At 48.5% G+C, this 26,208-nt stretch overlaps 1 protein-coding gene across 3 annotated transcripts in view; it reads right to left on the minus strand.

Moving 5' to 3' along the window:
* Nucleotides 1-5,651: 5,651 nt before the first annotated feature.
* Nucleotides 5,652-26,208, minus strand: part of NR4A1 (nuclear receptor subfamily 4 group A member 1) — a 41,724-nt gene continuing 21,167 nt past the window's right edge. For all 3 annotated transcript variants that reach the window (XM_053375060.1, XM_053375061.1, XM_053375062.1), the window contains exons 2-7: nucleotides 16,792-17,621; nucleotides 12,808-12,937; nucleotides 11,343-11,494; nucleotides 9,165-9,367; nucleotides 7,977-8,155; nucleotides 5,652-6,519 (exon numbers count right to left, since the gene is read on the minus strand). In XM_053375060.1, coding sequence (XP_053231035.1) covers nucleotides 6,263-6,519; nucleotides 7,977-8,155; nucleotides 9,165-9,367; nucleotides 11,343-11,494; nucleotides 12,808-12,937; nucleotides 16,792-17,621 — 1,751 coding nt within the window. In that variant the 3' untranslated portion in view covers nucleotides 5,652-6,262. The remainder of the gene's footprint in view (nucleotides 6,520-7,976; nucleotides 8,156-9,164; nucleotides 9,368-11,342; nucleotides 11,495-12,807; nucleotides 12,938-16,791; nucleotides 17,622-26,208) is intronic.

Genomic DNA, 26,208 nt, shown 5'->3' on the forward strand with positions numbered 1-26,208 from the left:
ACAATGCCTCTCTGAAACATATGTTTGTACAGTGTTCTACACTTAACCAAATTTTGGGAGATAGTGCTGGGCTGTGCAACTATGACTGCAGAAAAAGTCAAATCTTTCAGAGGAGTGTATTCTTTTGAACTATATACCTATTGTGTGGAAATTAACAATGGGGCAACCAGAATTGATTCCACGTGCCCTAATGGTGGCCAAGAGAGACTGATGAACTGGAAGAATTAAATATATGATCCCCTTTAATCAATGGGCCGACAATATGACAACTTATGAACCGAGTGCTTACAGGTGTAGACTTTGTTTGGATAAAGATGACAATGTTTGGAATGAGTTTGTGCCGAATCTAGTAGGCTATTAACATCTACATACGCATTAGGAAACACTATATCAATTTACAGTGGTACCTCGGGTTAAGAACTTAATTCGTTCTGGCGGTCCGTTCTTAACCTGAAACTGTTCTTAACCTGAAGCACCACTTTAGCTAATGGGGCCTCCCGCTGCTGCCACGCCACGATTTCTGTTCTCATCCTGAAGCAAAGTTCTTAACCCGAGGTACTATTTCTGGGTTTCTGTAACCTGAACCGTCTGTAACCCGAGGTACCACTGTATTTAAGAATTTATGGGAGTATATTACATTGCATTTTTGCATATTGTTTCTCTCTCTCTTCCTTATATACATATTTGTTCACCTCCCATATTTTTTCTCTGTATCACGTTATTTCCTGATAATTATTATTTTTTCCATTAAAATATTAATTATAAAAAAAATTCTCTGTGTTATGCTAATACTTTCCGAAGCCAGATCCCTCTTTGCAGGCTGGGTCCTGGGCATGGGTTCACCATTGCTGTGATGCAGAACAGCTGTTTAGATGCATCTTGTAGGCTAAACATTCCAGTTGGTGGAACACAGGCCTTCCCTAAAGGGAGGGGGACCCTACGGTGTATGATCTGTTGCTATCAACGGGCTGATGGGAGGGGGGCTCAGCCCCCACTGAGCTGACAAATGCCAGGCTTATCTCTGCCACCCAAATAGCCCCTTCTTAATCCGCACCACAGGTGGTGCCGAGTGGGGCTTGGCAGGGAACACTGGGCAAGCCACATCAGTGCCAGGCCTTGAACCCCACCCGTGAAATAGGAGGGGCAGGCTTGGAGGAGACACTTGGAAGGGTGGTTCCTCAGAACTACTCTGAGAATGCAATGGCATCCCTACACAGAAATCATTCTGCCTTAGAAACAGCCTGCAGTCGAGATTGTATGGCCAAATAATAATAGAAATAATACAGTGGAAACTTGGTTCTTGAACACCTTGGTACTTGAACATTTCAGCTCCTGAACGCTGAAAACCTGGAACAAAATAAAAAAATTCCTTCCAGTAGCACCTTAGTGACGAACTAAGTTAGTTATTAAGGGACGCGGGTGGCGCTGTGGGTTAAACCACGGAGCCTAGAAGTTGCCGATCAGAAGGTCGGCGGTTCGAATCCCCGCAATGGGGTGTGCTCCCGTTGCTCGGTCCCAGCTCCTGCCAACCTAGCACTTCGAAAGCCCGTCAAAGTGCAAGTAGATAAATAGGTACTGCTCCAGCGGGAAAGTAAACGGCGTTTCCGTGCACTGCTCTGGTTCGCCAGAAGCTGCTTAGTCATGCTGGCCACATGACCCGGAAGCTGTATGTTGGCTCCCTCGGCCAATAAAGCGATATGAGTGCCGCAACTCCAGAGTCGGCCACGACTGGACCTAATGGTCAGGGGTCCTTTTACCTTTACGTTAGTTACAGTATTAGTATGAGCTTTCGTGTGCATGCACACTTCTTCAGAATGCACACAAAAGCTCATACCAATAACTAACTTAGTTGGTCTCTAAGGTGCTACTGGAAGGAATTTTATTATTTTGTTTCGGCTATGGCAGACCAACACAGCTACCTACCTGTAACGAAAACCTGGAAGTGTGTGCTCCAGTTTTCCAAGGTTTTTTGGAAGCTGAACATTCAATGTGGTTGTCGGCTCTTGTTTCCAGGGCACCTGCGACAATCAGAAGACGCACCTTGGTTTTCAAATGTTTTGGAAGTTGAACGGACTTCCGGAATGGATTACGTTCGAGAACCAAGGTACCACTGTAGTTTTATTATGTATACTCTGCATATCCGCCACTCTGGGCGGCTTCCAGCACAAAGAAAAAAATGTCAAAAACGTCAAACGTTCATAACCTCCTGATACAGAGCTGCCTTCAGATAACTTCTAAAAGTGAAATAATTGTTTGACATCTGACGGGAGGACATTCCATAATAAAGGTGCCACTGCCGAGAAGGCCCTCTGCCTGGTTTCCTGTAACCTCACTTCTCACGGTGAGGGAACCGCCAGAAGACCCTCGGAGCTGGACCTCTGTGTCCGGGCTGAACGATGGAGGTGGAGGCGCTCTTCCAGGTATACTGGGCCGAGGCCATTTAGGGCTTTAAAGGTCAGCACCACTTTGAATTGTGCTCGGAATCGTACTGGGAGCCAGTGAAGATCCTTTAGGGCTTGCTTACATGTGAGGTAATTGAGGTGAATATCTACACATGGGTTGCTTCCCAGCTGCACACAGTTGATGGCATTATTAAAGGTAAAGGGGCCCCTGACAATTAGGTCCAGTCGTGGCCGACTCTGGGGTTGCGGCGCTCATCTCGCTTTATTGGCCGAGGGAGCCAGAGTACAGTTTCTGTGTCATGTGGCCAGCAGGACTAAGCCGCTTCTGGCGAACCAGAGCAGCGCACGGAAACGCCGTTTACCTTCCCGCCGGAGTGGTACCTATTTATCTACTTGCACTCTGACATGCTTTCGAACTGCTAGGTTGGCAGGAGCAGGGACCGAGCAACGGGAGCTCACCCCGTCGCGGGGATTCGAACCGCCAACCTTCTGATCGGCAAGTCCTAGGCTCTGTGGTTTAACCCACAGCGCCACCCGCGTCATTATTATTATTTATTAAATTTGTAGGGGTCGTCTTGTGGTGTTTGAAACTGCCCTCTGGTGGGAATGAAAAAGAGGCAGCAGAGAGAGAGAGAGAGCGAGAGAGCGAGAGAGCGAGAGAGAGAGAGAGAGAGAGAGAGAGAAACTGGTGGATAAGGGGCCTGTCTTCTGTGGCAGCTTGTGATTGCATCCTGCAATATTTAACCAGGGAATGCAGAAAACTGTCATATTCAAATAGGGCATGAATCTCTCTCTCTCTCCCTTTCTCTCAGTTGTTTCTTTCAAGAGAACTTATCCGTGAGGAGTGAGTTTCCAGGTCACAGATCTCCTGGCCCCATTCTCTTCTTACAGTATACGCAATGTTTTCTCCCATTTTCAGCACTGTTTCTACTTCAGGACAGAAAGCTTGTCACATACCAATGGCTCCCATTAGACAGTGGAACTTTGCGTCTCAATTCACAGGATAGATACATGAACAATATGAAATAAATTCCCTCTGTGCTTTTTGATTGCCTTTTCAAGCTGGAACGTGTGCAGAGGAGGGCAACCAAGATGATCAAGGGCCTGGAAACCAAGACGTATGAGGGAGCTGGGTATCTTTATCCTGGAAAAGAGGAGACTGAGAGGAGACATGATAGCCATCTTCAAAATATCTCAAGGGCTGCCATGTGGAAGATGGCGGAAGCTTGTTTTCTCCTGCTTTGGAGGGTAGGACTCAAACCAATGGATTCAAGTTACAAGAAAGGAAATTTTGACTCAACATCAGGAAAAACTTTCTGACAGCAAGAGCTATTTGACAGTGGAACGGACTCCCTTGTGGGGGTTTTTAAGCAGAGATTGGGAGGCCATCTGTCATGGATGTTTGGATGCCAGGGATTGGACAAGATGACTTGTCCCTTCCAACTCTCCGATTCTATGATTTTCAAAACCTCTTAAGCAGAATGTGTACAGTGTTACTTCTCAAAGTGATCAAAGTTTGCTTGGTTAAGGATGGAGATATCAACCACCTCAAAGTTGGCAAATTCTATCATTTTATCAGATTTGTGCAAAATGAGCGAATACCCCCTTTTAAAGTAATGCTATTTATATTCTCATTAAGAGCAGCCGCTTAGGCTGAAGACAGTGAGAGATTCCTGCTTGGGGGAGTGAACGCACCTGGCATTTTTACTGCTGGTACACCGACTTTGGGGTCATAGCTCAGGGATAGGGGCACATAGGTTTACATACCATATTTTTCGCTCTATAGGACGCCCCCCACCATAGGATGCACCTTGTTTTAGAGGGGGAGAACAAGAAAAAAAATTTCTCCCCCTCTCTGCTCAGCGCCCCTTCAGCAAAGCAGCAGGAGAAATGGAGCCCCTTCCATTTCTCCTCCCGCTTGGCTGAAGGGGCGCTGCGCAGCTCTCACTCTCCGCTGAAGCCAGGAGAGTCTTGCTCTGCCGACTTCAGCGAAAGGAACCTGAAGCCTGCGGAGCGCAGCGAGAACTTGCGCTGCGCTCTGCAGGCTTCAGACGGCTATCCCTGAAGCCTGGAGAGCGAGAGGGGTCGCACACGACCCTTCTCACCCTCCAGGCTTCAGCGAAAGCAACGCGAAGCCTCCGGAGCGTGGAGGGAGCGCTCCCCCTGCGCTTTGGAGGCTTCGCATTGCTATCGCTGAAGCCAAGGAGCCTGCATTCGCTCCATAGGATGCACACACATTTCCCCTTAATTTTTGGAGGGGAAAAAGTGCGTCCTATAGAGCGAAAAATGCGGTACATTAAATCTCCAGGTTCGATCCCAGTCATCTTCTCCAAGAGAGAGCTGGGAGAGAAGCTGCAGAGCTGCTGGGCTAAGTGGACAATGGTCTAAACGCTTTGTGAAAAGCAGCAGCTTATGTTTCACAAAACCTGTTTGACCAGGAAAGACGGCGACACAAAAGTGCCCACATGTCATAGGGAGGCAGTGCCTGACTCCCGCTTTAACCTTTCAAGTTAAGGTAAGCTAGGACAGGAAACCCAGAAAGAGACTGTCTCATTTTAAAAGGAAATTCCACCTGGCAGACAGCTCGGTTTACACCGGCGCGCACGTCAAGCAAAGAAACAAAGTCGGATTAGAAGTACATCTACTCAGGGTTGTTTTTTTTTAATTCAATATATTAAATATATATTAATAATTGGAAAAAAGTCACATACTGGAAATTGGAAAGGAGGGATAGACAAATATAAATGTCAAAAAAAAAAAGTTTGGCAGACTTTACAATACAAAGTTATATACACAGAAAGGCAGAAGGTGTCCTGCAAATTTAGGGCGAAGCACATTTCTCAGCGGCTCATACAGAAGAGCCCTCCCCCCCCGCTTTCTCTCCTCTGCCATTCATTCAATCATCCATTCATCTGTATTTACAAAGCCAACGTGCCGATCCTCTTATATACAACTTTTACACACACAAAAAAGAACACAAAAACACCATCCGACAAAACTTGGCCGCCCCCGACGAAGCGGCAGGTGGGAAGAACAAGCTATCTGGGGGATATGTGCTTGCTTACGGCAAAACTGGACTGCCACTTCCCCCAAGTTGCGCCGAGTTCAGGATTGCAAGCAGCTTTTACGGAAGGGAGTTGGAAAAACTAAAAACAAAAAACCTCATCCAGTTCCCCTACTTGAGAGGGAATTCTTTGCCAGGGCCAGGAACGTGGATAAAGTAAGAGAAGGCAATTCTTTTTTTAAAAAAAATCCCTAACCAGCCTTTGACTATTAAAAAAACAACAAAAAACACAAAACACCAACATATTCCACATGTATTACACAAAGCTGATCTGTGCAACTGTATGGAATTTAGGCATCGCATTGCACGTGTGGAGCCGTTGGCAAGTTACATGGGAAAGGCAGCATTATTTAGGGATATTGTGCATGTGACCCTAGAAGGCACACCGGGATTCCCAACCCCACACCCCACAAGGTTAAAAAAAGAACACAAACTCCAAAAAAAGTTGTCCGAAGTTCAGAGAGAGGAAGAGGAGACGAGAGAAGGAGAGCAATGTCCCACTAAACTCCAAGATCAAAAAGGGTGGACGAAAGGAGAAAGGGGGGTGTGGAGACATGATAACGCTAGTGGCCTTCATCTTCCAACCACTAGGCTTAAAAATTTTAAACATCCTCTGTAATGTCACTGGGGGAGAAAAATGTCCCTGCAAACTCCCCTCCAGGTGATGGGGTGGCAAGGAAATCCCCTCTGCCAGTTTCTGTCCATCAGCCACCACCCCCAAAAATATATATATATAAAGCCACCCTCCCCCCAAACAGGAAGAACCAGTGATTCAAAGCAACTTCCTTCGGAGTCCTCAGAAAGGCAGCGTGTCCATGAATATTTTGTCCACAATGGGCGGCGGGGGGACCAGATCCTCGAGCTTCAGGTAGAAGATGCGCTGGAGCCCTTGAGTGCACAGGGTGCGGAGTTCGGGGAGCTTGCCCAGCAGCTTGGAGAGGCAGTTCGGGTGGAGCTGCTCGTTGGTGGTGGAAGTCACGTGGTCTTTAAGGCAGCCGACAATGCGGTTCTGGAGGTCTTCAACCCTCTTTGGCTCTTTTAACCCATGGCGGTCTGGTTTGGAGACGGTGGAGAGGAGGAGGAGATGGTGGTGGCGACAGCAAGAAAAGAAGAGGGAAGGAGCTGTTAAACACGAGAGCGAACCAAGGACTTCTCCTGGTATGCCCTGCAGAGGACCTTAAATAACCATAGTTTATAGAGGTCCCAGGCCCTAAGGAAGTCAGATTATCCTCCACCAGGGCCAGGGCCTTCTTAGTGATGGCTCCGACCTGGTGGAACGCTCTGTCCCATGAGACCAGGGCCCTGCAGGGTTTAACTTCCTTCCACAGGGCCTGTAAGACAGAGCTATTCCACCTGGCTTTCAATTTGAACTTAGCCTGATCTTTCCTTCCCTCCCTCTCCTCTTTTTATTAAGATTACCCGCTCCGGGATCCCACAGCTAATTCTCCCCTGGTCTCCTAGCTGGCCCAAATAGGACTAATTTAGCCAGCTAGCCCTGGTAATCACCTAATGTTTATTGGATGGATTTTCCCCCTAAATTGATTTTTGAATTTATTGCTATTCACGTTTTATACTGTATTTAAGCTGTTTTTTGTTGCATCAATTAAGTGTTTTAAATTTGTTGTTAGCCACCCTGAGCCCGGATTTCTGAACCAGGAAGGGCGGGGTATAAATAAAAAAATATTATTATTTATTATTCTCCCTGATGCAGTCAGACATGTTGGACTCCCTAAGGTCCCATGAGTATCTCATGGTGTTCCATGCTACTCAGGTGTTGGGACGTAGCGTAGGAAGGACCAGGAGGACTGTGTCCCTGGGCGCAGATTTTTGAAAGGGTGCAAGGGGGCAAAACCGGGTGCCGCCACGACAGGCTCTCTCCCTCGCCAAGCCACGCCTGGGCTCGGCCTTCAGGGCTGGAGCGGTGGTGCCTTCCAGATATTGCTGGACCCCCCCTCCCAGAGCAAGTAAAGGTAAAGGGACCCCTGACCATTAGGTCCAGTTGTGACCGACTCTGGGGTAGCGGTGCTCATCTCACTTTAGTGGCCGAGGGAGCCGGCGTACAGCTTCCGGGTCATGTGGCCAGCATGACTAAGCCACTTCTGGCGAACCAGAGCAGTGCACGGAAACGCCGTTTACCTTCCCGCCAGAGTGGTACTTATTTATCTACTTGCACTTTGACGTGTGTTCGAACTGCTAGGTTGGCAGGAGCAGGGACCGAGCAATGGGAGCCCACCCCGTTGCGGGGATTCGAACCGCCAACCTTCTGATCGGCAAGTCCTAGGCTCTGTGGTTTAACCCACAGCGCCAACCGCGTCCCTCCCAGAGCAAGTAGATCTGATCTATCCCTTTCTCTGAAAGCACCTAGAGATGTCACAAACTGATTGGCAGCCTTAAGCACCTCCCTTCCAGAGATCTGGTGCTTCCTCAATCCTGCCTCTCAACCTGCGCTTTCTGCAGCCTCACCCGTGCACCCCAGAGAACCACCCCGGTGATGTGGGCGCCGGGCCTACCTGTGATGATGACAAGCGCCGCGAGGCAGGAGAAGGAGGGCACATCGATGTTCATGCGGTGGAGGCTCTGGGAGAACTCGATGATGGAGTCAATCCACTCTCCAAAGCCTCGGACACACTGCATCCGATGGAGCACCACCCCGTTGCAGAATATCAGCTTGCCTTCTTCTGGCTTGGACCTGCAAGAGAGAGAGAGAGCACGGTTTGAGTTGAAACTTGGACAGTGTGTGTCGGCCACTGGAGAGAAGGGCACAGAGCCAGTGGGGCAAGCCATTGGGAGTTTGCTGGGCAATGTTGGCTTGGACTGGGCAGTTGGAGCTCATCCCAAACGCTGCTGCTTCACTGGAACTTGGAATCCCAGGGTCACAGGCAGGCACAGCATTTGTTCCAGACAAGAGGTCTTGAACCGAGGAGCCTCCTGAACGGGGTGTGAAAGCCATGTCCGCTCCCAGTGGGCTCTCCCACCCACCCACTTTGGGGCAAAAACAGCACCTGTGGTCTTCTCTCTCCCACCATTCCTTTGTCCCAGCATGACACGCGGAAGCCCTTTCCTTCCAGAGTAAGGAAGGAGAGACTGTAAACAAAGGCTTCCTTTGCTCACAGCGTCCCCTATCAGATGTCTAAAAAGGTAAAGGGACCCCTGACCATTAGGTCCAGTTGCGGACGACTTTGGGGTTGCAGCGCTCATCTTGCTTTATTGGCCGAGGGAACTGGTGTACAGCTTCCGGGTCATGTGGCCAACATGACTAAGCTGCTTCTGGCGAACCAGAGCAGCGCATGGAAATGCCATTTACCTTCCCGCCTATTTATCTCCTTGCACTTTAATGTGCTTTCAAACTGCTAGGTTGGCAGGAGCAGGGACCGAGCAACGGGAGCTCACCCTGTCGCGGGGATTCGAACCGCCGACCTTCTGATCGGCAAGTCCTAGGCTCTGTGGTTTAACCTACAGCGCCACCCGCGTTCCTATCAGATGTTTAGAGGGCCCATAATGCAATAATGTTCAATTCAAGGGCCCTGGGTCTATATATGGAGGATTCCCTTCTCCTCTTGCATCTGTTTGTTTTATTTTGCCATACTGCCACCGTCCCTGCAACCCGATACAAGGTGACCTACTGAGCTTGCCCCAAATTTAGAGGCTAAGCGGATCACTGTGGGTTTCGTACGGCAGCTCTGCTGCTGCACATTTACCTGTACGCTAGCCGGAGAATGAAGAGCTCCAAAAAAGCAGATTCCAGAAGCAGGTCTTGATCCTCTTTCGGAAGCTCTAGGAAGCCCTGGATCTTCTCTGCCCATTTCCGGATGACGTCCATCGAGCCTGTCAACAGGTCGTAGAACTGCTGTACGTCGACACAGTCCTCCTTCTCAAACTGGTAGGAGACAGATTCCTGGAACTGGGGAGGGAAGGAAACAAGCAAAGAGGTTGGAAAACAGACACAAACCAGCTCATGGCCCCCGCCTCTGATAACACACTCATTTTATTTTGGGAGGGGGTGGAGAGACAGGCAGGAGTGTAGACACTACCACCAGCACAATGACATTCTCCTTGCTAGCGCTGATAGAGAGGAATCAAGACTGATGTACTCAAGACTCATGGCCAAATAATGCATCTCAAGCCAGAGATTACTAATAATGGCATAGGAGGGCTGAAAATAATGCAAATGTATTTCACATCTGGCAACCATTGCGGCCCTCGGGTTTCGGATACCACATGGGTAGGCAAGTCGAAAAAGCCCGGGACACAGGCTCATTTACTGGAAGCAATGCATTTAGTGTTAACTCGGAAAGTGTATACTCGTTTCTGACCAAACTAGGCCGTCCTAGAGCAAAATATACACCAGTAGGCTTAGTTTGGTCAGAACTGAGTACAGTGGTACCTCTGGTTACGTACTTAATTTGTTCCGGAGGTCCGTTCTTAACCTGAAACTGTTCTTAACCTGAAGCACCACTTTAGCTAATGGGGCCTCCTGCTGCTGCCGCACCGCCGGAGCACGATTTTTGTTCTCATCCTGAAGCAAAGTTCTTAACCCGAGGTACTATTTCTGGGTTAGCGGAGTCTGTAACCTGAAGCGTATGTAACCCGAGGTACCACTGTATACACTTCCAGAGTTAACATGAAATACATTACCTCTGGTAAGGTAAAGGTAAAAGGCAAAGGACCCCTGGACGGTTAAGTCCAGTCAAAGGCGACTATGGGGTTGCGGCACTCATCTCACTTTCAGGCCAAGGGAGCCGGTGTTTGTCCACAGACAGCTTTCCGGGTCATGTGCCAGCATGACTAAACCGTTTCTGGCGCAACAGAACACTGTGACAGAAGCCAGAGCGCACGGAAACACCATTTACCTCCCTGCCACAGCGGTACCTATTTATCTACTTGCACTGATGTGGTTTTGAACTTCTAGGTTGGCAGGAGCTGGGACACAGCAACGGGAGCTCACTCCGTTGCGGGGATTCGAACCCAAGAGGCTCAGTGGTTTAGACCACAGCGCCACCCCCCCATAACAGCTAGAGGGTTGTGAAAGCTTGTGTCCTGGGCTTTTTAGACTCCTCGACTCACATTCTAGGGACGCGGGTGACGCTGTGGGTTAAACCACAGAGCCTAGGACTTGCCGATCAGAAGGTCGGTGGTTCGAATCCCCACGACGGGGTGAGCTCCCGTTGCTCGGTCCCAGCTCCTGCCAACCTAGCAGTTCGAAAGCACGTCAAAGTGCAAGTAGGTAAATATGTACCGCTCTGGCGGGAAGGTAAACGGCGTTTCCGTGCGTTGCTCTGGTTTGCCAGAAGCGGCTTAGTCATGCTGGCCACATGACCCGGAAGCTGTACGCCGGCTCCCTCGGCCAATAAAGCGAGACGAGCACCGCAACCCCGGTTGGCCACAACTGGACCTAATGGTCAGGGGTCCCTTTACCCTTACCCACATTCTATCTGAAACCAAAGGGGTGGATTGTTTGCTAGGTGTGATTTCCCCCCAGCTGTCCTAGCCCACTAGAGTGTATTCTCTGCTCAAGAGCCATTCAAGTGTCTAGGCAGCTGATTTGGGGCTGGAAGGTATATCCAAAACAAAAAAAAACCCCACCCCTTCAGCTCAGGCAAGTTCCACTAACAGGACCTGCGGCATCTGTTGAGAAGGGCTTTGCCCTGCTGAATTGCCTAGCCCTTTGCTCCAAGACATTCCATGGCATGTTAGACTACCTAGGCACTTAAAATGGCACCATTATTTCAGGGCATTCCAGCCTGCCACAGGACCATTTGGGGCATCCCACAAGGAACAAAGTACAAATGTGTTTTGTTTATCTGCCTGGCACATTCTCACCCGCCCCAAGTCAGCCACGAGTGCCACAGATTGTAGGAACGCAGATTAGTAAGTACCTTGGAATAATCAAGCTTTGTTGCGCTGGGTATGGAATCTATGTGCGCTCTCACAAGAGAGGAGATGAGGCTGACCGGAGAAGTATCTTGAGTTTGCTTGGGCTTGGAGGGCAAACGACCACGCCGGCCTTTCAAGCTGTCCGTCCGCACCACTGAGGGAAGGAGGAAGTGAAAAAAGACACACATTCAGAGAGGTTGGGAGCAGAGACTTGCGGGAACTATCGACAGGACTAACCGTGGGGCTTAGGAAGGTTTCAATCGCAGGATGGAATTTGGATTCCGGCCAAAGTGGAGAAGGCATTAGTCTAATTGCCACATGCTAGGTACGTTTCACAAGATGGCGGGTTGGGGTTTAGCCACACTGGTATTCTGTACAGTGGTACCTCTGGTTATGAACTTAATTCGTTCCGGAGGTCTGTTCATAACCTGAAACCGTTCCTAACCTGAGGGACCACTTTAGCTAATGGGGCCTCCCACTGCCGCGTGATTTCTGTTCTCATCCTGAGGTAAAGTTCTTAACCCGAGGTACTACTTCTGGGTTAGCGGAGTCTGTAACCCGAAGTGTTTGTAACCCGAGGTACCACTGTATTTCACAACAGCACAACAGAAGTGCGGAATGCGATACAGTGGTACCTCTGGCTAAGAACTTAATTCATTCCGGAGGTCCGTTCTTAACCTGAAACTGTTCTTAACCTGAAGCACCACTTTAGCTAATGGGGCCTCCCGCCGCCGCCCAATTTCTGTTCTCATCCTGAAGCAAAGTTCTTAACCCGACGTACTATTTCTGCGTTAGCGGAGTCTGTAACCTGAAGTGTCTGTAACCCGAGGTACCACTGTACTTGTATTAAGTGGGTGACCTCTCTCGATGCTAGTGAACTACAACTCCCATCATCTCTGAACATTGGCCAAGCTGGCTGGGGGCTGATGGGAGTTGGAGTCCTGCCTCATCTGGAGCGCTGCAGGTTCCACATGCCTGCTTGACATCTCAAGTGCTGGTCTTGGACAGTCAAAGGAAGCTTGCGACAAGAGTTGCTTCTCCTCCCCTCCTGCTAAGTCATTTACACGTCCTCTCTCATTCTTTGCTCTGAATAATTCTGCTCCTGACCCCACACTTAAAAAGCCCCAAACCCCTTTATGTAGATCTCGCTGGCCAGAGCGAGGCAATGACACCAGCAGACTGTTGTTAGCTAGTGCACCCAGCCAAAATATGGCACAGATCACATCAGCACAGAACCTAATCACCCCTTAATCCTTCTGACAATTCACGGCTGAAGAGGAGATTTTCCTGACTGCTTCAATGGACGTTGATGACTGTAAAATGAGATTTAAATCTGCCAGCGATTGCGAGGACCAAACGCATTAAGGTGCTTGCCTTGGGCAAATAACACAGGCCACAAGCAGATTAAACCCCTGATCTTATTAACACTTTAACCTGCACATCAAACTCAACAGGGACGTCTCTTACCTTCCTTGACCATTCCCACTGCAAGGCACTTCTGGAAACGACAAAACTGGCACCGGTTTCTCCTCCGCTTGTCCACAGGGCAGTCTTTATTGGCTAAGCAGATGTATTTGGCGTTCTTCTGTACAGTGCGCTGCGGGAGACAGAAGAGCAGCAGGGACATTTAGGACTCATCACGCGCATGCGCAAAAACACATGGGGCATCTCCAGGCTCGGTGTCGAGAAAGACAAAAGGCAGGTTTATTTATTGCAGTGTCCCTACAACCCTGCCGTTTCCAGTTTCACAAAAGTACGACAGAAATCGTACGCACCTTCCGCTGTGCCTTCACATTTCCGCATATGGGTACTGTTACCATAAGGCCACAGAAATGGGGTGATGAAAGATGGAAAGAGAAGGCCTGACGTCAGAGAAACCGAAATGTCTCTGTCTCTGTCTCTGTCTCTCTCTCTCTCTCTCTCTCCAAGATCTGCAATTGGCTCACCTCAACCACTAAAAGTCTGAAAGGTCTTTGTTTGGTATGCATAAGATCTGGGTCTTTCTGCATCCATGCAACTGGAGAACAGTTTAATGCAATATGCATTAAAAAGGGGGCAGGTCTGAGCAGCCGCATTTGAAGCTCTCAGCCGTGGGACAAGTTAGAAAGTCACACACCCCAAATGGGGGCGTTCAAAATGCAAATCAAACAACTCTGGGTAGAGATCTGAGCATTTTGAAGCAGCTGAATGTTGGGTCTGCTGCACGCCCAGCCAAAAATTATATAAATCTTGTAAGTAAACAAGCATTTACTATGCCGCCACCTCCTCCTCCCGGCTATTTTACAGGAGTAAAGTACCTGAACTACAAGCAATGGGTCACATGGCTGCTTCAAAGCGACAGAGACAACATGGATCCCCGCCATTCAAGTTTGGCCAATTAGCTCAGAAAGTTTCAGGATTCAAAATGTCCCCAGCCAGCCACCCACAGCTTTGCAGATTCGGAGATCTGGCCGTTTGACAATTGGCATGAGGCCATGTCTACCCACAAACAAGTTGGTATCACAGCTATTCCGTCGCTTTGGCTGCAATGGGGAGGCAAGATAAGAATCTCATAGGGAATTTCTTCCTCTCCACTGCCCCGTAAGGACATTGTGATCAGCAAATGGAACCTGATTAAGTTTTGCCATTGCCAGATGATTATCAGCTTGTGGTAACATGGAGACGGGCTTTATCCTTGTGGCACCAGCGTTGCGGAATGCCCTCCTTGCCGAGATATGAGAGACCCCATCAGTATTGGGGTTCCGACGGATCCTGCAGACCCATTTGCTCAGGGACGCATTTCCCTGAACTTGACCTTCTTGTTTCAGCTGTGTTTTGATTATCATGCTTTTTAACTGCCTTGATTTATTGTACATTTTAATGACAGATGCTGCAATGCTCTGTGTAATTTAATTATGCATAGATTTTGTAACGGATTCCATAGTTGTAAAACGACTCAGAAGCCATTTTGGCATATGAGGGTTAAACAAACAAACAAACAAAATGACTTTGCAGCATTTTCGCAAAGCAACGAGTCCCGTGGAAGGAGCCACGAGACTTCAAGTGGTGCTAAGCAAAACAGGTTTGTAGTACAGATATACCCTTAGACACATCTGCTGCCTTTAAGTACCTAGACTTACAGGAGGGTGTTCAGACACTGCTTCTCTTGTAGAAAATGTCAGGATCAATAATAATAATAATAAATCATCATCATCATCATAAATATCATTTATACCCCACCCATCTGGCCGGGTTTCCCCAGCCACTCTGGGCGGCCTCCAACAAAATATTAAAATACAGTGGTCTGTTAAAAAAGCTTCCCTAAACAGGGCTGCCTTCAGATGTCTTCTAAAAGTCTGGTAGTTGTTCTTCTCTTTGACATCTGGTGGAAGGGTGTTCCACAGGGCGGGTGCCACTACCGAGAAGGCCCTCTGCCTGGTTCCCTGTAACTTGGCTTCTCGCAGTGGGGGAATCGCCAGAAAGCCCTCTTGGTTTGGTTTGCAAGATCGGCTTGTGTTCACTAACTCCCTCCCTACTCCTCTGTCACTGAAGTTTTGTGTCCTGAAGTTTATCATCTCCAAGCTTCTAAATGTATATGTGTATAATTTTCCAAAACTACAGTAAAGTGGGAACGTTAGGAAATGGGGAGGAGGGTTGTGCTGTTAGTAGACCAGCCTTCTCCTGGCCACAGGCCCTTGCTCCAGAGTCAATACAGTTAATCCAATTAAATTGTTTTCATTAATTTGTTGCTGCTTGGTCTATACCAGTGTTTCCCAACCTTGGGTCTCCAGCTGCTTTTGGACTACAGTTCCCATCATTCCTGACCACTGTTCTTGCTAGCTAGGGATGATGGGAGCTTTAGTCCAAAAACAGCTGGAGACCCAAGGTTGGGAAACAGTGGTCTATATGCTACTGTGTTTGATTAATTTGTTCTTGTTGTTTAGCGATCGAAGTGTTTGTTGTTAGAGCATGGTGCAGATAACGCCAAGGCTGCAGGTTCGAACCCTGTATGGGACAGCTACGTAGCAGGGGGTCAGACTTCCCTTCCAAATCTATGGTTCTATTATCTATTATAAGCAGAATACATATATTAAATCAACTTGACTCTAGAGAGAAGATTTGCAGGGAGGAGAAAGTTCTCAGAATTCCCCTGCTGAATTCTCAGAACCAGAATCAGGATAGGTCTTTCTTGGCCAGGAGATCAATAAAGGTAAAGGGGCCCCTGACCATTAGGTCTAGTCATGACCGACTCTGGGGTTGCGGCGCTCATCTCGCTTTAGTGGCTGAGGGAGCCGGCGTACAGCTTCTGGGTCATGTGGCCAGCATGACTAAGCCGCTTCTGGTGAACCAGAGCAGCACATGGAAACGCCGTTTACCTTCCCGTCTGAGCGGTACCTATTTATCTACTTGCACTTTGACGTGCTTTTGAACTGCTAGGTTGGCAGGAGCAGGGACTGAGCAATGGGAGCTCACCCCGTTGTGGGGATTCAAACTGCCAATCTTCTGATCGGCAAGTCCTAGGCTCTGTGGTTTAACCCACAGTGCCACCCGCGTCCCAGGAGATCAATACGGAGGGCTTAATACATAGAGACTGCTTGGCTACTTAAGCATCTCCCTGAACTTTCAGCTAAGAGCCAGGGCATAGTCCAGGGACAAGCAGCATATGGCCCTCAAGATATTGTTGGACTACAGCTCCCATCATCCCTTTGACCATTGAGCCAGGCTGGCTGGGGCCGATCGAAGTTGGAGTCTCACAATTTCTGGAGGGCCATAGGTCCCCTTCTCACCCATGGCTGCTCTGGTCTATTTACTTGTGGAGATGTGTGCAGGCTGTTGGTTGCATCAGAAAGGAATTCTGCACTCCAGGAAACAACCCCATTCCTAGCTTTTGTGCGTTTAACTGTGGAAAGTTACTAGATGGAACAAATGCGAACTTTTCAGAGAGACGGAGGGCTTCCTAAAGGTCCCGTAGCCTGCAGAAAGCTCATCTCCAACCTTCCAAAAATGCTCTTGCCACCTACCCCTGTGAGGGGACAGAGAGCTCTCACAAAGACCTCCTTTATTTGGAGAGGCCAGGGAAAGGTCCGATGACTCATCCCTGTAGCAGTCAACAGCAGAGGCTTCCTCCCTCTCTCTCCTCCTCCTCCAAAAAGTCCCAGCATGCTTTGCACTGCCTCTAGAGTCACATGGAGGACTGGAATGCCTTTCCTAGCAACATCCAGCACACAGAAGCACGCCCCATACATTTAAAGCACATGACTCTCCCTTTTTTAAAAGAAAAAGTATCATGGGAACTATAGTTTACTCTTTCATAGAGCTATTCCCAGCACCCTTAGCAAGCTACAATTCCCAGAATCCTTTGGGGAGGAGCAGTCCAGTGCATTAAACATCGATATAGCTTGAAAAACACCACCACCAGCACATGAGAATGTTCTCAGTTTTGAGGGCGAGCCAGAAAGTTGTTGTTCTTACCTTGAAAAACCCCTTGCAGCCTTCGCAGGTCCGGACACCATAGTGTTGGCACGAGGCGTTGTCTCCGCACACGGCGCAGCGCCCCTCGTTGGACCCCGGGCTGCGCGCCTTGCTTGGCGAGAGCGAACTGTCCATTAAGCCGGAGCCGTCCAAGACCGGCGAGGCCTGGCTGAGCGGCAAAGGGGAAAAGCTGACCGACGAGGAAGGTTGTGGAAGAGAGAAGACGTCTCCGTCCACCAAGTGCTGGTGGGCGGGCGGCTGCATCTTCAGGGGGCTCTGCGGAGGGACCCCGGGGCTGTGAGCCGAGGGGCCGAAGGAGAAGTAGGAGGGCTGGGCAGAACTACTTTTGGGAGGCTCCGTTGCCGCTGACGCCCAAGGCCTCATGCCCTCGTAGGCGTGTGTGGGGGAATAGGCCCCAAAGGAATTCTCCCAAGATGGCGCCTGGGAAGTCTGGTAGCTTGGCGTGGAAGGGGAAGGGACGGAGCAGGGGCTGCCGTAATAGTCCGAGCCGCTGGAGGACATCGTCTCGTCCAGCTGGCTGCTGAAGGAGCCGGGGTAGCAGCCGTACACTTGGAAATCCTCCAGCTTGAAGGAGGCGGCTGTGGGGTTGGCGGCTGGGATCTGGTAGAGGAAAGCGTCAAATTCGCCGGTGTAATTGTCCATGAAGGTGCTGAAACTGGGCAGAGAGGTGGCGGCGGCAGTGATCTCTGTGTTAACCAGGTCCATGGTGGGTTTGCCAAGCTCGGGGGTCAAGAGGTCCACTGGGTAGCGCTCACAGGGGCCTCCGCTCTGAAGCAAGGTCCCATATTGGGTTTGGATACAGGGCATCTCTAGGAGGAAAGGGGAGAGGGAAAAGAGAAGAGAGTCGGCTGTCAGTTATGGGATAGTCGGTCGTACAATATCCTCTGAGAGGGAGCAGCTGGCCTGTTAGGGAAACGGGGGCACTGCCCCACCAATCTCAGTGTAACCTCAGCCAGCCCCTTGCCTTATGCACAGCCCAGGCAAGTGGTATTGCCTGTTGTCGTCTTCCTCTTTAATTTCAGCGTTGCCCCCTTGTAGGGTGGGGGCAAAATTGGTTAGCTCTGCCTCTCATTAGCCCTGCCTGCACCTGCTGTTCGACTCTCTAGCTCCACCTGCTGTTGGCCTCCCTACCTCCCACCCAACCAGTCTCAAAGGGCGCCAGCCAACAGCTGGCAGGGTGATGCTAACAGGACCAGCAGCTGAATCCTGCATCCTGACAATATAGGTGAAGCATCTGAGGGTAGCAGGAGGGTTGCTGGGGGTGTCACACGACACACAAGAGCCTGGTTCTCCACCACCTTGCTGTTGCCTCCAGCGACTGCCGACTTGTTATGCCCAATGATAGGGCCTGCCCCCATTCATGCAAACAGTTTCTTCAGTTTCCCATACATGTAGACATGCCAGCCTATTTCATTCATGCAAAGAGTCCTCTGCTCAAAGGAGGCCTTTACAGATTTGTGGGGCACCTTTTGTTCATGGGAGGAAGGAAATTTGTAGGAAATTTTATCCTGTATTTTCATCTTGCGAACCATTCTGGGGATCTTCGGATGAAGGGCGGTATACAAATTTAATAAACAAATAAGCAGGAAACAGAGCCAAGCACAAACTCTGGGCATTCCTAGAGATACCCATCTCCTTGGGGTAATAACAGCACTTTGGGTAAATGAAAACACCTCCATTTGCCTTTGTAAAATGCACAGCGCCAGCATTTTACTGGATGCCACTGTCGACTAGAGGCAGATGCAAGATGCAGCCAACTATCCAACTTAAAAGAGAACTGCCAGGGACCGCTCTTTTGCAACATCTAGTCTCTGACACCCTTGGCTAACAGCAAGAACAAGGTCTATAGATCTAGCTGGTTATGGGGCATTGTGCATGGCGATGGTCATTTTTGTTGAAAAGGCACCATTATTTTTAAAGGATTTATTTCCTAGCTGTCTGATCCGATATCCAACAGGTGCATGATTACTGGGTGGAAAGACACAATAGGAAAGACCCTCCTGTTGTCTGCATCACGACTGTTGTGCGTGGGCGATGTTTATTGTTCCTTGCCTAATAGGAGGCATGCAGCTGGGTGAGCTCATTTCCACTCTTATTCTTCCACCTCGCACAAATTTGCTGGGAACCTGCTGTGGGCACAAGCCTTAGGCAACAATTTCCTTGGTAATGCGGAGAATGCGAGCGACAGCACAACCGGGCAACCAACCAACACAAGATCCTTTTAACTTTGAAGCCGAGACGATGATCCTGGCTTGTGCCAACAGAGGATGAGCTTCAAAGGCAAGAAGGAAAGCAAAAATCACATCGCCCCACCTCCAGCAAAACCACCCCCAAACAGCCAGCTTATATAGGACCCACGAGGCATGCCTAGCAGCATGTAGGAGCAAACACGTGCTCCTTAAGGGAATGGATATGCTTGTTCACACTATTTACTTCCTTGAGGAGGGCCATGTGGACTGCCTGAAGCTGGCTCACCGGTGCAGGCATTTGGATGGGGATGATAGAATTGTAGAGTTGGAAGGGACCCCGGGGTCATCTAGTCCAACCCGCTGCAATGCAGGAACCTCAGTTTAAGTATCCATGACAGATGGCCATCCAACCTCTGCTTAAAAGCCTCCAAGGAAGGAGAACCCACAACCTCCTGAGGGAGAACGTTCCACAGATGGATGAGTGAGGGGAGAGAGGGGATGAAATATAAATAAATAGGAGGAGGAGGAGAAGAGGAGGAGGAGTTTGGATTTGATATCCCGCTTTATCACTACCCAAAGGAGTCTCAAAGCGGCTAACATTCTCCTTTCCCTTCCTCCCCCACAACAAACACTCTGTGAGGTGAGTGGGGCTGAGAGACTTCAGAGAAGTGTGACTAGCCCAAGGTCACCCAGCAGCTGCATGTGGAGGAGCAGGGAATCGAACCCGGTTCACCAGATTACGAGTCCACCGCTCTTAACCACTACACCACACTGGCTCCCATTTGGGCGTCACTCCTGCTGGTTGAGGACAAAATGGAGATGCCAAAAGGCATTTGTGCAAGGAGTCATATTCTGGAAGTGAAGGGACAGCAAAGGAGCCTGGGGAGAAGTTTTAAGGACTTTTTATTCCAAGCGCAAAATGAAGTTATCCAAATGGGTTTGAACCAGGGCTGGGGAAACTGTGACCCTACAGATGTTGCTGGAGCACAACTCCCATAATCCAGGAATTACTGGGCCAGGGCTGGTGGGAAAGTCTAACAACAGTGGGAGGGACACTGAGCCCACAGCTTTGGTTTTAAACAGGCAAGACCACCAAGGTACTGAGGCTGGACTCAAGTCCTTGTCTGATGCTGTTTCCAGATGCCGCAATGCTTGGGACTTCCCAGGTCCACCTCCAGACCTCCAGCTTTTCCTTTTGTCCTCAACTTCCCTGATTCCGGATCTCTCAATATTCCCACAATCCAAAGTGTGGAACGTAACAACAGTGTGGACTTAAGTGCCCTCGGATATTAGGCCGTTTCCTTCCTATCAAGAAAAGAGCTGGGCTTGGAAACTATAATCCATAGTCAGACATCACTAACAGTAAGTACCGTATTTTTTGCTCTATAAGACTCACTTTTTCCCTCCTAAAAAGTAAGGGGAAATGTGTGTGCGTCTTATGGAGTGAATGCAAGCTATGCAGCTATCCCAGAAGCTTTCACTGCGCAGCGATCCCTCTTGCTGTTCTGGCTTCTGAGATTCAGAATATTTTTTTTCTTGTTTTCCTCCTCCAAAAACTAGGTGCGTCTTGTGGTCTTATAGAGCAAAAAATACGGTAGTTCACATGCATTTTTCTTTTCGCTTCCTACCTCCTTAAAGATGGACAGCACACCTACAAAACTGAGAGGGAAATGCTGTCGTTTTGCAAAACTTACTTATTTCGTAAGATTTATGGCTGGCTGATTCTAGGAGGGGGAAAGCTTGAGAGACATTATTGCTCCATGCATCTTTTTTTTTATATATATACAATATTTATTAAAGTTTTACAAAATGAAAAAAGAAAAAGAAAAATACAAATAAAAAACAGTTCCATCTTTCCATTACATTCTTTCATTTACCTAATTTCCGGACCTCCTCTAACCTCCCTTTTTGTATTCCAGTTTAATTTGTCAGTTCAGCAAATCCTTCCCCTCTTTGCTTATCCTAATCTTTAATCTTAAAATAATGTAACATTAGATTTTCTCCTTATAGCATTATAGCTAAAAACCACATAACTTTTAATCCAACATCATTCTAACATTCATTAATTTTGCAATATTTCTGTAAATAGTCTTTAAATTTCTTCTAATCTTCTTCCACCGACTCTTCTCCCTGGTCTCGGATTCTGCCGGTCATTTCTGCCAATTCCATATAGTCCATCACCTTCATCTGCCACTCTTCCAGGGTGGGTAGGTCTTGTGTCTTCCAATACTTTGCGATAAGTATTCTTGCTGCTGTTGTGGCATACATAAAAAAAATTCTGTCCTTCTTTAGCACCTGTTGGCCGACTATGCCCAGAAGAAAGGCCTCTGGTTTCTTCAAGAAGGTATATTTAAATACCTTTTTCAATTCGTTATATATCATTTCCCAGAAAACCTTAATCCTTGGGCACGTCCACCAAAGGTGAAAAAATGTACCTTCTGTTATTGCTCCATGCATCTCTCATGCACGTAATGAAGAGGAAGATTGTAAAAAAGAAAAGAAAAAAAGGATTATCTGTTGAGTCACACCTCTGCCTGATCACTGCTCACATTGACCTTAAAAAAGTGCTTCTTCTGAAGGGCTGTTCTTATCTCTTGAGACTCAGCTGGGAAGCAATTTAAGCGCTGGCACAAACAAGATACAATAAATCAGGGTGGGGGAACTGCCTTTACCCCCCAAGAGCCACCCTCGGTTGAAAGTACGCTCTGTGGGGGTTTGACAGCAAATGTCCCCCCGCCCTGTGGAAGAGGAGACGTAACAGGAGTTTTTGACCCAGGCGAAAACCAAGACAGTAAGCAAGTTGCGGCAAGTTGATAATGTCATTCATATCGCAGACCTTTAAAGGTTAGATTCTGTTTGGTGGAGGAGCTTCTGCTTTAATGGGCAGTAAAGGATCACGGAATGCAGAGATGCACAGAGTTCCAAGGACAAGGTTAAGGAGCTCTCCTTGGTGGGGAACAAACTCCTCTTTGGTTGCAGTGGTACTGGGACAACTGCGGCTACGGACCGGTCAGAACCACAATCCCTCTGTTAAGCTGCTGTTGGTTCAGCCGGCCTCTGGAAAAGAAGGTTCTTCCACTGAACTGAACCAGGCTGCCCTGCCTCCTTGCCCAGTTTAGAAAGAGTGCCAGGTAGCACGCGCCACATCCCTGTGGCAGAGCAGAGAACCACGTGGGCAGAGGAAGCTGATGGAATGGCAGGTGCTTTGGCTGTAGCGAGAACAGGTTACAAATATGGATGCATTTCAGCTACCTGAATGGGCACCCAAATGTTGACCTGCGCAACACACTTCCTTCCAGGGCAGGAAGTGGCAGAAGCAGCCCCCAGGGTTTCTAACGGTTTACCACTCCAGTGGCATCTGCAAGGGAGTTGCCATCACCAGTGTTAGAAATTCAGATCTATAAACTAGGCTCTCTTAATCCAAGATTACAGCCACCAAAATGGAATGTCTAGTTGCCATTTTGGGGCAAGACGGCTCTAAAGTCTTATTTTCCAAACGATGGACTGACTGTGATGGATTGTCAGCTAAACATCTGGCTGGATCAGAAGACAACCTTGAGATAGCTGAAGAACTTTTGAGAACTTAAAGAAGGAAAGTCACTTGATCCAGGGACAGCCCACATATATATTGGCCTAATCCGACCTCTTTTTCTGAATGGTGACACAGACCATTCATAATATAAGAATATTCTCCGTAACTGCGAGCAAGTCAGTGGGGTGGGGTAACTGAAGACAAGCCACAGCGTTTAACTACAACATTGTTCACTACTCCAGCTCAGGCTGCACAGAAAAAGCATTTCGGCTCCTGAAATTCATTCCGATTGTGCAGATAAAATATAACTGATAGAAATCTACAGGATGTGGTATTAGTGTGTAAAAACAGTCAAGATCCAGTGATCCCCAGGCACGAACCTCCAGATGATGGAAATGTCAAGCGCCTTCCTGGCACCCAGGCATCTTCAATTGGTTGCAAGTGGCTGTTAGCCAGGTGCAAAATGCGCCTGGCTAATTTCGAACACTGATCAGGGCCAAAGGTTCCATTTGCCCAACGAGTGGGTGGGCAAGCCCCAATCCATTGCTTTCTAAAGAAGAACCTTTGCTGCTTGATACCAGTGTGCTGCCACACTCCCAGTTTCCTTGCTGCCACATAGGCTCGTTATTCTGCTGCCCTAAAAATAGAACCCTGGTACTTAATTGTTAAAGCTCGTTAGGATTTACAGTGCTCTAACACAGCAACAGATGCTACCCTGGGCTCTTCCTTGTGGCATAGTCTTTATTAGCTCTCTTCCCCCCCCAGAGGAAGGCCTGACGTCTGCAAATGCAAGAGGGCCATCTCCCTTGGTAGTACAAATCGAGATAGTTCCATTACACTCACTGGAGATCAAATCTCAGGGATTGCGGCTGGGATGGCAGAGCACAAGATGACAGCCAATACCACTGGGGCTTCTCAGACAAGGGGGCCTCTTAGCAAAAGGAGGAATGGGGAAAGAAGGCTGCAAGGTGAGAGCATCAATCGAATGGTGTGACAGATAATGCTAACTTTCTATTGATATTTCTGTCTATAGACTGAAGGAGTCCCATGGAGGGGGGATAGGCAATGTGGTCCCCTCCTAATGTTGCTGGACTCCAAATCCCATCATGCCTGGCCCTTGCCTATGCTGGCTGGGGCTGATGTTGCTGGTGTCTAACATCACCAAGAAGTTAGTACACCTTGGCTACCCCAGGTCCAGAGGTTGATCTACTCAGGTGAGACAAGCAGCCGTCACAGGTCCAGGAAAAGGGAACGCACCATTGACAATGCTCTGAAAACACATTAAATTTGGGCAAGTCAGGAAGTCAGGGGCCGGGAAATACTCCCTGCAACACCTGCCCTGCCCCTAAGACTCTAAAGGAATCTCACAGATCTACATTTGCCTTCAGTAGAGATTCCATACATTTGCTTACCATCTACTCTGTATGAAGAGGTTTCGAAAGGTAGCACAGGAGATTTTCTGGATGCAAACAGGGCTGCTAGCTTGAGCAATGAGTTCTGTTCCCTTTATTCGCTCTAGCAGCCCTTCCAACCAGCCACCATAGCCGTACCTTCCAACAGTGTTGGTGTATAAATACTGAGCAGGTGACATGCTCGATGCTAGTCTACGATTTTTGCTCAAGGCAGAAAAGTAGGCTAGCAAGGGCTTTCCTGGCCAAGGCATGCAAAACATGCCAGCCATACCACACCCACAGTTCATCCCCTTTATGACTGTTACCAGCATGACACGGGGTAGGTAGTCACAGGTTTTAACAGCAAAGACTATTCTCACAACCTTGTTTATGTCAGGGCAGATTGCTATCCTGCTGCCAAAACGCAGGGCTGTATTCAGCTAAGTTGCACTCAGAGCAGACCTATTTAAATGAATGTGCATGGCTGCATTAGGTTCAATAATTTCAAGGCTTCTACTTTTATATTTCTACGGAGCGACTTGGCTACACCAGCAGAGGTTCTGCAACTCTTTCCCAGAGTAGGATTTCACCTTGCTTTTTGGGATGCTGCAGAAAAACACCTTTTGTGTTCATGCAAACTCTGGACCAAAACTCTTCCCCCAAAGCCTCAGGGACCGGCCAACAGTGGTACCTCTGGTTACACACTTAATTCGTTCCGGAGGTCCGTTCTTAACCTGAAACTGTTCTTAACCTGAAGCACCACTTTAGCTAATGGGGCCTCCCACTGCTGCCACACGATTTCTGTTCTCATCCTGAAGCAAAGTTCTTAACCCAAGGTGCTATTTCTGGGTTAGTGGAGTCTGTAACCTGAAGCGTATGTAACCCGAGGTACCACTGTATGGGAAAACCGGCCATTTGTGTGTTGCACTAAGGGGCTCTCAGCATCCGGTGGGGTCTCTGTAAGTTGCACAGTTGCCTCCAACAGAGGCTCCAAATGCCAGGAGCTTGCTTTGCCCGTGTGCAACGGCACCTCCCCAGCTGTCCAAGAACAGTTAATGGGTGCAGTCTTTCCATGACAACGCATTCACCTCTCCAGCTCAGCCAGCCCTTTCCAGAGCCTTGTTGTCTTCCCAAACACAAATGGCTTCCGTGGCACATCACAAACAAGCAACGGAGGCACAGCTACCTCTTGTACATTTGTGGGCTTGTTTGCTTTTTTAAAAAAATTTGCAGACGGACATATCTTGGTACAAGTTGGCCTCTCTTGCATTTCACAGCTTGGGCATTCAGGTGCCATGCCTTCCTTGCTTCAGAGAAAGACAGACACCAGGAAGCATAAAGTACCTTGAAGAACATCTGGATAAATCCCATTAGTCTCAGTGGAGTTATTCCAGAGTTAGCCTGAGGATTAATGCCTTTAAAAAACCACAAACTGCATTGGTGTAGTTGTTCTGGGTTAGACAGATCATCGCTCAAGCCCAGCAAACTTTCCCCAACAGTGGTCAGAAAATCTGAATGCTCACAGCATCGGCTATGCTGGCTAGTGTATGGAGGGGGCGAAAGATTTCATACCCCTAGTTTAGAGAAGTCAACTGGGCACTAACAATATGACCTACTAGCTCCTTGCTTAAAATACTCCCTGCGTTTGCAGACCAGACTGCTCAAGAGCACCCCCTGCCGGAAAGCCAAAACCGTAAGGATGGATCGCTGTCGCTGTACATGATTACGGTTAGTGCAAATTAACCATGGAGGGGTTCCTAACGTCAGAACCAAAAACAGTAGCTGCTGATGCTCATGCATGTTTTAAAGCTAAGATGGTTTACAGATATCAAGGGGGCTTGGAACAACAAGTGCAATTTTTACTGTCGGTTTGGAACATATGGGTGAGGTTATCGTCCCACTCTAGGGAAGAAACCCCCACTGTCTATTGGCCAAGACGTTCCAGCGATAACTGCTGGAAATAACTGCTTGTGCTCAAGCCCACCTGAAGGAGGTGGGTCTAGGATGAGTCCATCCCAGATGTACAACTGTCTAGTGGTATTATAGATGGTGGCCACACACTCCCCTCCCCCTGCCTTTAACAGCTATGCAGAAGGCAGAAATCAAACAGGTGAAGCTTCATACAGTTACATGGATGGCATGATGAGGAAAGCTACGCCTGAAAGACTTCTGAAGAAGTGGACATGGCAATCAACTCTGTACTCCATGCTGTCAACAAGACACAAACACAAGCTTCCAATAATTAGAAACCAGGCACAAAGTTATTGAGCTGTCAACATCAGAT

Source organism: Podarcis raffonei, chromosome 2 (assembly GCF_027172205.1).
Source record: "Podarcis raffonei isolate rPodRaf1 chromosome 2, rPodRaf1.pri, whole genome shotgun sequence".
In the NCBI taxonomy this organism is placed as follows: domain Eukaryota; kingdom Metazoa; phylum Chordata; class Lepidosauria; order Squamata; family Lacertidae; genus Podarcis; species Podarcis raffonei.